The sequence below is a fragment of the Choloepus didactylus genome, chromosome 12 (assembly GCF_015220235.1).
Source record: "Choloepus didactylus isolate mChoDid1 chromosome 12, mChoDid1.pri, whole genome shotgun sequence".
Taxonomy (NCBI): Eukaryota; Metazoa; Chordata; class Mammalia; order Pilosa; family Megalonychidae; genus Choloepus; species Choloepus didactylus.
The window spans coordinates 9077294-9093054 of record NC_051318.1 but is presented as its reverse complement, the minus strand read 5'-3'; the positions used below and the strand labels follow the sequence as shown (position 1 = coordinate 9093054).

The following is a 15761-nucleotide window of genomic DNA, read 5'->3' as shown; positions in this document are numbered from 1 at the left end:
CCCTCCATTTGGCCAGTGTCCCCTTGAAATGGGACACCTGGAACTGAAAACAATATTTAAGGTATCCTTAAGGTTTACCAAGTCTGGGCAAGTTATAGAAATTAGGTTCTCACATCATGTCTTCATTATTTTGTTCCATGAAAGTCCCATGGATATCAGAATCCACATTAAATTTAGAAAAATATTCAGAAACAATTTATTGACTATAAACGAATTGGGGTTGTCTACACCTCACACGTGCATTAGTCAGAATGGACAATGAGTGTTGACTGTCGATGTCAACATTCTTCGAAGCTGCACACTAGAAGCAGCCTGGGAGCGAAGCTCTCACTGTGTGAATCCAAGTCTATGCAGGAGGTGTCATGACAACAAAAGGAGCTTCTTGAAGGCCTTTGTGTACTGAGCAGGTGGTGAAAGTCAGCATCCTATCAGGCTGACAGGCAAGAAGTTGTGTTCGGGAAGAACTTGTTTCTGAGAACGGCAGTCAGATTCCACCTCTGGCCACTGTGTCTCTCAGTGCCCCCATTTCCACCAGGACAGCTCTGACGTCCCAGCAGCACACGTATCGCCCTACAGGGCCTCGAGTCAGTGGAGGCATCAGTTCAGCACTGTGCTTTAGTTTTCAGTATCATTCAGGATAAAGATTAAGCTCCGAGTTGAACTCAGGGCTGTCGGGGCCATGTTCAGAAAATGAGGGCAGGGATTCTCTGCCTTGGTAACTGCCTCCCCATCCCTTCTTCCCTGTGTGTTTCCACAGTTCCTGCTGTGCTCTGCAGCCACCTGCGGAACCAAGAGTGCACCAAGAAACAGACTGTATACCAAAGTGATTATGGGAGGAACTACTTGGATTTCTTAATGATTCTGAAATCGTTTGATCCCTCTCAAATCAAGGAGTACCTGAGCAACGTTTCCCATAAAGGTAAGTTGAGGTCCTGGGTTGCAATTTAATGCATTTTCAGATCATTGTAAGTTGCTTCACGCCAAATAGAAATTGTCCCAATTTTGAGTCACTGAAGTTTAACATCTTCAAAAAGAAAAATGTTGCCTCAGGAAAAAAAAAATATATATATATATATATCCCCTAGGGTTGTGCAAACCTCAAGCCACTGAAAAGCAGTTTTTCTTAAAAGAAGCCCTGGTGGCACTATTCCCACTCACTAAAAAGGAGCCACACAGCTTTTCCCTCATTTTTGATCTCGTTCTGCCTGTTGTTGGACTGCTCTGTGACGTATTCGCTTTTCCTTGCAGCTGATTGATTTCTCCTCTGGGTGCCTGTACTGTCTCATAGTTTTGTTTTGTTTAATCTTTATTTCCTGTTCAGCAGTACTTTTTTTGGTGACAGGCTTTTTTAAGGTACATAAGCAGATGCCATTCCCAGGGCAGTTTTCATTTCACGCCACGTGACAAAGATATACCCTGTTCGGGGCCAAGTGACTGGAATCCATCGGGGAGCATTTCAGGGGCAACTGGACAGTCGACTGAATGTGTATAAAATGTCAGCTCAGCTGAAAAGAGCCTGAGGAGAGGAAACTCAGATCTTCCAGTGGAACCACACAGCAACGAGCCTAAATCCTGATCGCTATCACTTCTGAGCACATACCGCCCATGCAGATTTATGTACTTATATAAACCATATTCATAGGCCAGTCAAATAACATGCATACATTTGAAAATATTCAAAAGGTGAAAGGATGAAACGAAAAATAACTGCAGAGGTTCTAATATTTCCTCCTGCCCCCAGTGGGCCATCGTAGGGGCCCTACTTTCCCCTCTGGGCCGTGGTGGGAGGGATCACTCACATGTTTTGTGTGCTGTGGTCAGACTGAAGCTTAGGATCCCCTCAGCTACTCAGTGACCCTCCAGTGCTCTCTGCCTCCTCCTTTCTCTCTCGGGGTCTCTGTCCTTGGCTTGTCCCTGGCCACGACCAGCAGAGCCTGCTCCTCTGAAATCCTCCCTGAAACCCTTGTCTTCTGGGATTTGCTGCCTCAAACACAACTGTCCCTCCACTGTGGGCAAGACCAAATGGGGTAGTGGCTGTGCAGGCAGGGGGCAGGGAGGGGGCATTTTCCACCCACAAACACTGAGGGCTGAGGGTCTAAAGACCCTTAAAAGAATCTGAATGTTGGGGTTCAGGAAAGTACAAGCAGCAGACATTTTCCCTCATCTGAGCCAGGAGTAGGCATTCTCTGACTGGAAGCCTCGTTCCTCTGAACAGACACTTCTGGACCAGTGGACAGTTCAGAAGGAAACTAAGAGGCTCCTTGAGCTCTGCAGTCACATCTTCCCAAAAGACACAGCTGACATTGTATAGCAAGCTCATGCTTTCCTTCCATTTGTTTTTTCCAGCTTTGGTATAGATACATATATATAATCATCTGCATTTTTAAGGCACTTCTTTCCCCTTTAGTAGCCACAGCCGTTTGACCCTGTAGAAAGAATGTTTCTGTCTTCCCTAAGCACATCCTCCCGTCTGCCTGGGGACTCTCAACATGGATGAGGCTGTGGCTTCTCTGTGTCACTTCTCTGCCCACAGGAAACCAAGGGAGTGCTGAGTGCCTCAGGCTCTGGCTGTTGCGTGGTGTTTGCGATCAGAGCCTTTGCGGTGCCCCTTAGGGAGAACCAAGGACTCCTCAAAGTGTCTGGCAGCTTCTGCTCCACTGATCCCTCCTGGAAACAGTATCTGTCCACCGGAGGGGCGAGACCTACCTACTAGCTAACAACGTCAGGACCAGTCTAGGTCGTGTTTCCTCCTGGCTCTCCCTCCTTGGTTCCACGAGGACGGCACTGGCGGCAGGCACCAAAAGGCTCAGGCCCCGCAGGTTGCTGTTTTGCTCTGACTTGGTAGGGCGAAACAGGATCTGCTTCCAACAGGGTTTAGTTTCTCTTTTCTAACCTTGCTTTAGAATGGCCCCCTCCTCGATGCCAGCTGTGCTGGAGGTGGACAAAAACAGGAGGCTCCCTTTGAGTTCTTATGCCCCAAACCTCTCCTCATTTCCCAGTGTCAGTGACAATCTAAAGCACCGATGCTTTAAATTCAGCTGGTGAACATCTCAGCAGAGCTCATCTGCGGCCGGGCTGAGGTGAGTCTGCAAGAACATGAAGGTGTTACTTGGCAGATGTATGAGTTGGGACATGATCAACTCAGCTTAAACTAGTTTACTTGATTAGCCCGACTAGGGAAGGTCCTGATGGGACAGGAACCCAGAACAGGTGCATTTTTAAAAGGAGGGTGAGGGAGAGGAAGGGTCAGTTCAATGGCCGAAATGGGGCTGCTGGAGGTTGGCAGGCAGGTGGGATGGAGGGAAGTCTAGGGAGGCAAAAATAAAGCTGGGGAAGAGGAGAGAAGGAAAGGGGCAGCTGATGGCAAACCTTTTGTTTCCTTTAACTCTGTCCATCACTATTTGGTATTGATAACTTTCTCTGTAGCTTGAGGAACTTGAACGAGATGCCTTGAGTGGCCATTCCATTTTCAAAATTATTTTGATCTCTGAGACTGACTCAGAACACCTGAAATCTTACTCTTTGGGCCTCTGTTATCTATTTACATAAAACTGTGGACTCCACCCTCATTCCTCCACCATCCAAAAAAAAAAAAAAGATAAACATTATCTGAAATCTCATTTTTCAGCTGTTACTTCCTCCCCATCTCTTCCTCCAACTAAAAAGGTGTTCCTTCCAAAGGGATGATTCAATAGTATTAAGTATTCATTTATTCACTCCCTCAGTAAACTTCATTGAGTGAAGATCTGTTATGCTCACCTGATATAAGGTTAATAAAAAATAAATCCCTCTTCTCAGGGAACTCAGGGTCTGGTGTGGGGAACAGACAGACAGAGTTACAATGTCTTAAATTCTGAGTGGACGTAGTCCTTGGGTGAAAGGGAGTCTGCCAGCTGGACTCGCAGGGTGGGTGGTAAATGAGGTAAAGCTGCTCAGAGGCGGTGGGTCAGCCTGACAAGGAGGGGCAGGCATCTCCTGCAGAAGGAATAGCACGAGCAAAATCCTGGGCACAAATCTGCACCTGTACATGATAGAGATGGGCGGCATCTGAATGACAGCTGGTAGCCTTTGTGGCTGTTGTGTAAGTTGACATAAAATTTGACAATCTCATCTTTTTTATTAAGCTGAACTTGATTCATCTTGCATGTTTATCTTTAGTATTAGAAGGAAGATTTTGTTGGTTTTAAAATAAAGTCCTTGGCATAAGGTTTAAAAATAAAGACAATACTTAAAATTGAAATGGTGGACCATACCTGCGGGACACTGATTACGTGCTTCAACTTGGCGGGCCTGGGCTGGGGGACCTGATCAGCCCCTGGGGAGGGTGGTGGGCACGGGTGACAGCGCCCTCCGCAGCCCCCCGGGCCTGGGAAAGTGAGGCCGGAGGCAGGCCCCATTTTCTCACCCAAAATACCACCGTTAGGGGAGGCTTGCCGGAGGGAACCGCCCTTTCCCCACCCCCTTATCTTGCCCGGACACTCCCCGTTGCCAGTGCAACTCCCATCACCACCAGTGCGCATACATTGTTGCCAGACACCGTTACCGGAGCAACTCTCGCCCCTTTTCAATCAACCTCCGCGCCCTCTCAGAACCAATCCAAGCCTTTAACCTCTACAGCTACCCCGCCCTCTAAACGCCCGATATAAGCTTGTACTCTCCCCTAATAAACTCTCTTGGCTTCTTCACCCTAAAAGAACCGTGTCCCGCTTGTTCCTTTCTTGCCGCCCTCCATACTTTGCACGCCTACGCCAGGGACCAGGCCCAGTCCCCCGCCTCGCCCTCGCCTCCGGGAAAGAGCCCCCGCCGCCGGTACCCTCCAAGCAATCCTGAGAGCCTAGGATTTGGTAACCGGCCGCCACCTCCCCCCCCCAGACGAGTCAACTGCGACCGCAACTGGCGCCCAACGTGGGGCCCCTGGAATTAAAAGTCCTCTCCACGCAGCGGTCCAGTAAAACCACCCGCTCGCCCGGACGCCTCTCCAGCTCCCCTTCTCCTCGCCTGCAAAGTAAGGGCCGCCTCTCCCTCGCCGCTCCACGTCCGGAGCCGCCTCTCCCACGCCGCTCCGCGCCCGGGCCGCTCTTCCTTTCCCGTGTTAACCTAACTCTTACCCCCGACTACCTTTCGTCTTCTCTTCCTATGTCCCCCCATTCCTCCTAACACTCTTCCTCCAGTAGCTTTCCCTCTTCCCCTCCATTACTTTGCTGTGGTCCTTTGTGTCTTTGTTTCTTTGTTTCGCGCGGTGTGCCTCTTTGCGACCGCCCCCCCCAAACTGCTCTCGCTACTAGAGGCTCCTGCCTTCTATTCTCGCCGTCTCCTTTGGCCTCGCGACCACGGTTTACCTCATTTTCTTTACTCAATAATCAACCCCCCTTTTTCTTTTCTCACTCCGCTATGGGTAATCGTCTATCTGCACGCCAAGCACCCCAAGTTCGTGCTCTGGCTGGTCTCCTAGACACACATCGCTGTAAGGTGTCTGTCCGGCAGCTGCAAGTATACTGGGACCTCCTGCTGCCCTTTAACCCATGGCTCACCACTTGCCATCTTTGGGACCCTGTTACTTATGATCGCCTTATTGATCGGGTCACCAACGCCATGGAACATGAGAGCAAGCGCTTCCCTCCCGGCTTGCTCCCCACCTTAATAACCGTCCGCTCCTGCCTTCAAGGCTCCCTCCCCCCTGATCGAGGCCCCATTAAATCCAAGGAGGCCCTATCAACCCAGTCAACAGATTCAGACAGCGATACTAATGTAGACCACGATTCGGACACAGAGTCCTTAGTCGAGCAGATTAACAACGCGCTCGAAGTGACTCCCAAAAAACAAAATAACACTGAGCCTCGCCAAGATGGCGAGCTTCCTCCTCCTCCTTCTTCTTCCATCGAGGGGAGGAAGTGCTCCGGCGATGACGTCAGCCCTAAGCTGGGCCGGAAACCGCAAGCGCTTTACCCCGCCCTTTCACAGGGCGGAGTTAGTCCGCCATCTTATGCCTTAGCCACTCCCACCGTGCCGCCGTCTTGCGACGCTTGGGGCCTCCCACTTCCGCCTCCCCCTCCGGCGATCTCCCCCTTGGAGCCGCTACCGGCAGCTGCCGCCGCTCCTCCCACCCTGCTGACTAACAACCCCTGGCTGCCTTCTACACCTCAAGGCAACCCTTGGGGCAACGCTCCCCCTACCCCCACTCCCGCGCCAAGCCCTCTGCAAGCGCGTCCTCCTTTCTCTCGTGCTTTTCACTGCTTTCCTCTTAACCTTACCCCCACACCACAGAAACCGTATGACTGGTATCCCATTGACTCAGATACTATTAAGCAGCTTCGCAGGGCCGTCAAGGAGGACGGGTTAGGTAGCCCATATGCTTCCCAAATACTGCAGGATCTCGCCATGGACTTTTGCCTCCCCCAAGACTGGGCCCCGCTTGCCCGTTCCATTCTTAACCCCGGCCAGTTCGTTGATTGGCGTGCCCACTTCCAGGCAGAAGCAGCTAGGCAAAGTGAGCAAGACGCAGCCACTGGAGTCTATCATCACCCCGAAGCTTACTTGGGCACGGGAGCGTTTATAAATGCATCTGCCTATATTAATGCACCTGCCACCTTTTGGCCTATCCTTTGGGGAATCGCCTTACGAGCGTTTGCAAACTGCTCTGCCTGTCGGCCTAATAAATTCACCAAGCTCTTCCAGGAGCCGAGTAAGCCTTTCGCCACCTTTGTCTCCAGAGTCGAAGAAACCTGCGCTCGAAAGCCCTCCAGCCGCACCTCAACTACAAGCAGCGCATCTGGAAACCGCACCTCAGCTACAAACAGCGCATCGCCAACCCCACCACCCCGACCTTTTCTGCCCCCCTCTCATTACTCCTCTCCCCTCCTCGGCCTTATCCAAGCAGCCTTCACCTCGGTAAATTTCTCCAACCCCAATCTTACGTCCTCTTGTTGGCTTTGCCTCTCCACTTCCTCCCCCCTGTATGAGCCAGTTGCCTCCAACCTCTCCTTTTCAGAAAACACAGAGGACAGCCCCTCGGAATGCAATTGGAATACCTCTGCCGTCCCCCTAACCTTTCATTCAGTCTCCTTTACAGGAAAGTGCATCCGCCCTCGCTCAAGTAACTCTCCCAACCTCACAGCTTGTGCCGACTACTCATCTCCCAGCAGCTCTGCAAAATTTCTCATTCCTCATAACTCCTCCCAATGGCTCTGCTCCTCTACAGGGCTTACCCCCTGCCTTAACGTGCAAACCCTCAATACAACTAATGAAACTTGCCTCCTAATTGTCCTCATCCCTAGGGTCCTATACCATAGCGAGGAAGACTTCTTCCTCCGCCTGGAAACAACTGCAGCTTCTGCCCCACTGCAAAAGCGAGAGCCCATCACCGTCCTCACGATTGCCTCCCTCCTAGGTCTTGCAGGCGCTGGCACCGGAATCGCTGCATTAGCCAGTCAAGGCTCCGCCCTAACTCACCTCCGGGCTGCTGTTGACGAGGACATTCGTCACCTACAAGACGCTATTTCCCATCTTAAAAATTCTGTCAATTCCCTCTCTGAGGTAGTGCTCCAAAACCGCCGAGGTCTCGACCTTCTCCTCCTCAAAGAAGGAGGCCTCTGCGCCGCCCTAGGAGAAGAGTGCTGTGTATATGCCAATTCCACAGGTCTCGCCGAGGACAGCCTAAAGAAGGTCCGAGAGGGACTGGAACAACGCAAAAGAGACCGTGAAGCCACCAGCTATTGGTCCCACATCTTTACCCCCCTCCTCCCTTACCTCCTCCCTCTCCTCGGCCCCCTACTAATGATTATTCTAGCTCTCACCTTAGGACCCTGCATTATCCGCAGAATTGTCCAGCTTGTAAGGAAACAAACGGATGCTATTTTCTCCTCGTTCGTGCAAGTCCAGTACCAGCGACTCGCCACCTCTGACACTCCCTACTCCGAGATGACAACCAACCCTCCGCGACCTCACCGCCACCGGTCAACCCGCCGACCGCGAGGCCCTTCTCGATCGCCTGAACATTGCACCAACCTCGAGCTCCAGCTTCTCTGAACCTCCAACTTTAAACCCCCCACCCTCGTCCATCCCGCAAGCAGCAAGGCCCCTGTCGAGCGCCCGGGCGCCACACCAACGCCAAGCTCCAGCCTCGCTGAGCCACCGTCAACCCCTTTTTCCCCTCCCCGGCCTCCCCCTTCCCTCATCCCTTAGCGGGCCTCTCCGGTAAGCTTCTTCCTTTAATTAGAAAAGAAAGGGGAAATGCGGGACACTGATTACGTGCTTCAACTTGGCGGGTCTGGGCCAGGGGACCAGATCCGCCCCTGGGGAGGGTGGTGGGCACGGGTGACAGCGCCCTCCACAGCCCCCCAGGCCTGGGAAAGTGAGGCCGGAGGTAGGCCCCATTTCCTCACCCAAAATACCACCGTTAGGGGAGGCTTGCCGGAGGGAACCGCCTTTTCCCCACCCCCTTATCTTGCCCGGACACTCCCCGTTGCCAGTGCAACTCCCATCACCACCAGTGCGCATACATTGTTGCCAGACACCGTTATCGGAGCAACTCTCGCCCCTTTTCAATCAACCTCCGCGCCCTCTCAGAACCAATCCAAGCCTTTAACCTCTACAGCTACCCCGCCCTCTAAACGCCCGATATAAGCTTGTACTCTCCCCTAATAAACTCTCTTGGCTTCTTCACCCTAAAAGAACCGTGTCCCGCTTGTTCCTTTCTCGCCGCCCTCCATACTTTGCACGCCTACGCCAGGGACCGGGCCCAGTCCCCCGCCTCGCCCTCGCCTCCGGGAAAGAGCCCCTGCCGCCGGTACCCTCCAAGCAATCCTGAGAGCCTAGGATTTGGTAACCGGCCGCCACCTCCCCCCCCCAGACGAGTCAACTGCGACCGCACATACCAAAAGTTGGTGGGAATAGCAAATAATATAAGCACTTTGGAAACAGGTCAGGCAGTTTCTCATAAAGTTAAACATATACCTGCCCCGTGACCCAGAAATTCCACTTCTCAATATTTATCCAAGAGGAATGAGGACATATGTCCCCAAAAAGACTCATACAAGAATATTTGTAACCACTTTATTGATAATGGCCCCAAATGTGCACCAACAGGAGACCAGATAGATAAACTGTGATATATTCATATAATGAAATACTACCTGGTGATAAAAAGGAGTGAATTACTGATGTATACAACAAAATATATGAACCTCAAAAACATTATGCTGATCAATAGAAGCCAGATACAAAAGAATACATTTTGTATGATTTCATTTGTTCGAAAGTGTACAACCAGCAAAACTTACGTATGATGAAAGAACTCAGAGCGGTGTCTCCCTTGGGGTGGGGGAGAGTGATTGGAAAGACCCACGAAGAATCTCTCTGGGCTGTTGAAAATGATTTATATCTTTCTGTGGTGTAGGTTCATGTACACAAGTGTCAAACTGTGTGCTAGAGATCTGTGCATTTCACATTATAGAAAGTATGCCAAAATAAAAAAAAAAATACTGGAGTCACAAAAAGAATTGGGTAGGGTGGGGCTGATTCAAATTAAAGGTAAGATCTCAAAAACTAACTGCAAACATGATTGGAGAGGAAACAGGAACACACACACACACACACACACACACACACACACACACCTGACCTTGGTTGGCTTTGGCAACACTAAGCAAATAGCATGTTATCATTTTCATTCTCCTTCCCTTTCGGTTTCGGCTGCTAAGGTGACACTCGCTGGAAGTAAGTGAAGTTTTCACAGCACCACTCTGTATTATTAAAAAAGTACATAACTAGAAGTGGGTGAACCATAAGACCCCCCTTATTTTAGAGACAAGAGACTGGAGACCAGGGAGTTAAAGCACCTTCCCATGGTCAAACCGTTATCACTCAAGGCAAGGAAAGCCTGCCAACGTTGGTGGGTAACGGTGTCTGTGAAACTTTGGAAACAAGAACCTCGATTGTTTACTTCTCATCACTATCACTGAATACCCAGAAATAAAGCTACTAAGGCTACTATTTATTGTCTCTTATGGGCCGGGCCCTGCCTAGGTGCTTTGCACATAGTGTTTCTAATCCATCCAGATAACTGTGCAAGGTAAATACCACGACCTGTTTCCGGGTGAAGAAACATAGAAGCAGAGAGGCTAAATAAAGTGATAATACGTGGCAGCATAGAACTGGAACCTAAATCTGTTTCATTTCAAAATCCATACCCTTTTAGTTAAGCCTTCCCAAGCTCTTAAATATTGTTTACTCTTTTTAATCAATAATTACACAATCGTGCCCTTTTTTAGGTATTAGACATAATATCCTTTGATTATTTGGATCTGCTATCCAATTTGTATAGATAGGGCTCAGCAGATATTTGCCTCCTTCCTAGAATTTCTTTATTTAGCATTTAAACAGTTAAACAGAAATTTTCATCCTGTTTTTCTTTACAATTTTCAGACAGACAAATTCTTGATCGCTTTATTCGTTCTCACTACAATATTGCCAAAGGAAGAAGTGAAAAAGGAAAATAGATCAAATGAAGAAAATCTGAAAATCAGCAAAAGCCCTAGTGCTTGCCTCGTTATTTTCTCAACAATCAAGGAAAAATAAGATGCAAGTTGCTCCATCTATGTTACGATATTCACGACTTTGCATTTTATTTTGTCTTATTTTTTAACAATGAAATCCTTTAAGGCTAATAAATCTTTTCTGAATGTAGCTTTAGCTGCATCCAATAGGTTTTGATAAATGTGTTTTCCTCTTCCCTTTTGGATAATTGGTGGTTTCAATTTTGATTTTCTCTTTGAACCAGGAATTATGTGGAAATCATTTCTTAAATTTCCCAATAATCATAGGATTAAAAAAAATCTTTTTATTGTTGATTTCTTGCTTGACTGAATTAAAGTTTAAAAAAAAAAATCTCTGGGAAATTTATCAAAGTTTTCTTTAATGCCCAGTATATGTTTAATTGCTGTATAACATGACTATAGAGATAATCTATATCATTTGTTTATTGTATTTTTCAAATCCCTTCTGTCTGTGCCTTAATTGTGTACTTCAGCTGTCAAATTCTGAAAGAACAGTATTGTAAACATCCCACAATAAATATGTTTTTGTCAATTTCTCCTGTTTTTTCAGGATTTTTGCCAATTTTCTCATTATTACTTTTCTTCTCTGGGTTACTTTTCTCCTTCTCAGCTTACTATGTGGTGTGGGGCCTCCTGTCTGCCCTCAGACCCCCACTGCAAAGGAGAGCCCAGACTCCACTGGGGCCCGCACACTAATAAGAAAAGATGAGGAGTAAAATTAGTAGCTTCTTCATTCAATAAATATTTATTGAGCCCCTGGTAGGTGCCAGGCCATGAAAAGATGGGCATGGTGCTTACATTCCAGAGGAAGAGACAGACCATCAGCAGGTAAAAATGGACATTTTAATTGCAGTGTATGAATTGCACAAGGACATTCCTGGTGCTGTGATGGAGAGTGGTGGGAGGCTCCTGCCCGGGGGCCTTTGAAGGTGACACTGAAGGGAAGGGCTGGGCGACTACTCTCCAGGCGTGGGGAGCAGCAGGCCTAGGGGCCTCGATGTGGCCGGGACCTGGCGGGGGGGCAGAGTGGCTGCAGCAGGGTGAGTGGGTGGGGCGGGGCGGAAGGACAGACAGACAGACGGAGGTTGGAGGGCAGGGTCAGAGCAGCCAACCCACTCATGTATTTGTCATAGCTGTCAGGCAACCTAAGACACTGTGTGTTTTGTTGATATCACCTTGTATGAGGTATGGTAGGGTCAGATGCAGATCAAGAGAGAGAGCGCAGAAGAGTTTGGGCACGGAGCCTTTATTGTAGCTGCCAGGTGTGGCAAGTTGGATCATGTGCCCCAACAAAGACGCATTCTTGATCTTAATCAGAGTTCCTGCAGGTGTGAACCCAGTGTAAGTAGGACCTTCTGAAGGATGTTATTTTTAGTTATGGTTGGACCCAACTGAATCACAGTGGAGTCCTTTATAAGCAGAAGAAATTCAGACACGGTAAAAGAAAGCCACAGGAGGAGACCGAGGGCATCACTCCCTGATGGGAAGCAGAGATTTGAACCAAGGAACCCCAAGGATGGGGCAAGCCAGCACCAGAATGCTGGAGTCCTCAGGGAGAAAGCACGGACATGCCGACACCTTAATTTTGGACTTGCCGGCTTCAAAACCACAGGACAATACTCACTTGTTTTTTAAGCCAGCCCACTCATGTATTTGTCATAACTGTCAGGCAACCTAAGACACTATGTGTTTTGTTGATATCACCTTGTATGAGGTATGGTAAGGTCAGATGCAGATCAAGAGAGATTGCCCAGAAGAGTTTGGAAGATTTATTTTAGTCACAGAGGGCAACAGGGCCATGTGGGAAAACACCAGGGTAGGTCACAGGGCCCAAAGAGTGAGGGAGAATGGGGTGGAGCATGTGCCTTTCTGTGGTTTCCATGGGATGCATTGAAGGGTGAGATGGGTACACTAGCCTGGGATTAACGGCGATATTTGACAGTGGAGCCCCCACCAGTTTGAGGCTGTTTATTTGGCTGGTGTCAGAATTATCTAGGAGGGAGTAGGAGATGTACAGGTGAGGCTTGGCCACCTGGGGACACCTGCAGATGTCAAAGCATCTGTTTACAGAAGCTAGAAAATGTGGTTAAGATGCCGTGTTCCCAATAGCCAATAACTTTCTATTGATTGAGGTTGTGGATCATGGTTGGGTTTATGCTAACCCTCTTAAAGATTTGTCCAGGAGTAGAGCGTTTAGCCTCTGCAGATGCGTCTCCAGGTGCATCTTAAGTCTCCTCTGTACCTCCACAGAGACAGAGCTCCATCTCCTGGGAGGCCCAAATAGGATCTTCCAACCTCCTAAATTACTTTAGAAAATTTGCATACATTAAGGTTAATTCTTTGTGCTGCAGGTTCTATGGCTTTCGACAAAAGCCTGGAGTCAAATACCCACCATACAGTATCAAGCAGAGTATTTTCCCTGCCCTAAAAATCCCCTGTGCTCTGTGAATTCAACCCCCCACCTCCCCCCAAGCACTGACAACTCGTTAGGAGATGGTTTTGGTGTTCTGGGGGTAGGACAGCCAAGAAAAGCCAACATTACCCCCCCCCCCAAGAATGCCTGTGTCAGCTCACAGATGAGTGTCCCCACACAGTAAGATGCCCTCCACCCAGAGTTTCAGAGCCTGGCTGTGACTCCAGACCAGAACTCACCTTTTGTAAACACCGTATTGGGGTGCACCATCTGACGGGCTGTGGCTTTAGGGGCTGTGCCAGCTAGACTGTCCCTGATCCCTCACCTCCCCCGGACCCATCCACTTGACTGCGTGGCCCTGCAGCGCCTTCCACGAGAGCAGATGCATTCCCCAGCCCTTGGCTTTGGGCTTGGCCGTGCGACTTGCCCTGGCGGAGGAAGGAACAGGCAGAAGCTTGCTCTCTTGGCATCGCCATGAAAAGAGCATGCCCACGTCCCCGGAGGAGGATGGGTGCGTGGAGGTGAGCCAACCCAGCCGACTCGCGCCGGTGGCAGCCGTCAAACCTGCCGCAGGCCACTGACGTTGCTGTGGCACTAGCCAGCTGATACAGGCCCAGAAATTCTTCAGAGAAAGCACCTCTGGAACCCTCCAAGTGAAATGAAATGAAAGGCTTAGCAGAATCGCTGCTCCCTCTTAAAAATAATAAGCCCTATCACCACTTACAAATGTGTGTTTAAGAAGTGATTGTGTTTTAAAATAGGGCAGTGTGGTTGTGGCTCTTTTGTATTTTAAAACCTGTCAAACAGTGAAGGAATTTTAAACATTGAGCACTTGAAAGGTTCTTAGGAGGCTCGGAGCCACTGCTGATTTTAATGTGCCAGAGGCTGGAACGATTGCTTTAATATGATTCCTTCTCAGATCAGATTGTCAAGTCCAAATCAGTCAACGCACCTGACGCGAGTCAATTAGGTAGTGCTATTACCGCTATTATATTTCAAAGAGAGCAGTTTTTCAACACGGATGATGAATCTGAAATTTTTTCTCCGATGACATCCCTTGATAGCTCTTCTATTTTCATTCTACCCTCTTTTGAAATCTACACCTACCTCTCTACCAAAAACAGAGGACGTATAGCGGTATTTCTACGCTTTTCAGAAACATCTGCTCTTTGTTTTTAACCTCTCGAAGAAACCGTTACATAAATTGTTTCAACTTTTTCTACTTTGTTAAAAAAATGATTTTCTGAATGGAAGAGTAGAAAAGCTCTGCCACTTCAAAGGACAGCATAGAAGACTGCAGAAATTCGGAAACAAAAGGGGGTCGTAGTTGACCTTCCATCCTGTGCTGAAAATCCACTCTCTGAGCAGGTGTTGGAGCTGGAGGCAACACCAGTAGAAAGGTCTGGAGAGACTGTTTAAGTCCCAATGCCTAGGACACTCCCCAGACCAGTTATATCCGAGATTCTGGGGATGGAACCTCAGCATCCAGATGTTCTAAAGTTCTCCAGGTGATTTCAGCACACAGCAACGAGTAAGAGCCACGCAACTAGAGAAATGATTGATTTGGCAAGTTGCCTCTGCTAAAGTTAGGCTAAGGTGCAGTCAGAAACAGAATCTACCCATTTGTTTCAACCCATGGAGCTCAGATGAAGGATTACTTGGTAAGGAAGTAAATGGGCTGTGCAGCTCCCGGAGGCTTGCAGCAGCAGGACGCTCTTAGCACCCCAGGCCTGAAGGGATGATGCACCTGGAGCCTGAGGGCCGGAGCTGAGGGGGCCGTGGGCCACTGGGAGCTGTGGTCGCGGAGGGACAAGGCCTCCAAGAGACTCGAACCCGGGAGGGAGTGGAGGAGGAGCACCCTCTCCCTTCCCTCTGACCTCCTGTCACTGGCTCCCAATGGCCCGTGGAGCCCCCAGCCAGGCAGGGACGGGGGTGCAGACCCAAGGGTCACCCTCTGGGGGCACAGAGCGGCCCAGACGGGCGTGAGGGGCTGGGGTCCAGGCAGCACACGCCCAGCCCAGCCGGCCAGGCCCTCTGAACCAACACCAAAAGCAGAGCGTTCAGCCAAGTCCTGAATATGATTTCTGAAAGTAAGTTTATGGAACATTTTATAAAATATAAAAAACATGAAATAATTTACTCATTTAAAGAATCACCTTAATAAAAACTACTCACATTTCATGAATTGTCCCAGAAAATCCAAGGTCTGTGGCTGTGACAATTTAAACTTGAACCTCCTGTTGGCATTCATTTAAAAATATTTTTCAAGTCTAAAGTGCATGAGGCTGTGATATACTAGATAAGGAAATGAAAGACAGTATCTGTTCTTAAAGACATAAAAGTCTAGTGGAAAATACAGATGAGTTAGCAAATGTAATAGAAAAATTTTTTGGCAGCCCAGGGCAGGGAGCCTGGCTTTGGGGATACCCCCCAAGCTCCCTGTGGTTCTGACGTTGGTTGGAAAATCGCTGTGCCCTGCCCAGGCAGGGTCCTTCCCTCAGGCCACAGTGGGGCTCTGCCCAGGATTTCCATCGGGGAATATGGGCAGCCCCTCTCTCCTCTCTTGCTAAAAGGCTCTAGGGAGACAAGTCTGGAGCCACCTGTGGTCTGTAGGTCCAGCGTCCTGGGGACAGACAACCCCAGAGAGGACAGAGGAAGGACAGTGGGAACCCTGCCGAGATCCGCGCCTGTCTCAGAGGCCAGCCCTGCCCTTGCCATTTCTGGGGTTTGGTTACATGAACAGGTTCATTTCCCCACTCGATGAAAGCTGGGTTGAGCTGGATGCCTGTCACTTG

General features: G+C 49.2%; 1 protein-coding gene across 1 annotated transcript in view; it reads left to right on the top strand.

The window, feature by feature from the left end:
• TEX26 (testis expressed 26) overlaps positions 1 to 10653 on the top strand; it is a 31387-nt gene extending 20734 nt beyond the window's left edge. Inside the window, 2 exon segments of the mRNA XM_037799888.1 lie at positions 758 to 919; positions 10423 to 10653. Of these exon segments, the coding sequence (XP_037655816.1) occupies positions 758 to 919; positions 10423 to 10496 (236 nt within the window). The 3' untranslated portion in view covers positions 10497 to 10653.
• Positions 10654 to 15761: the final 5108 nt, after the last annotated feature.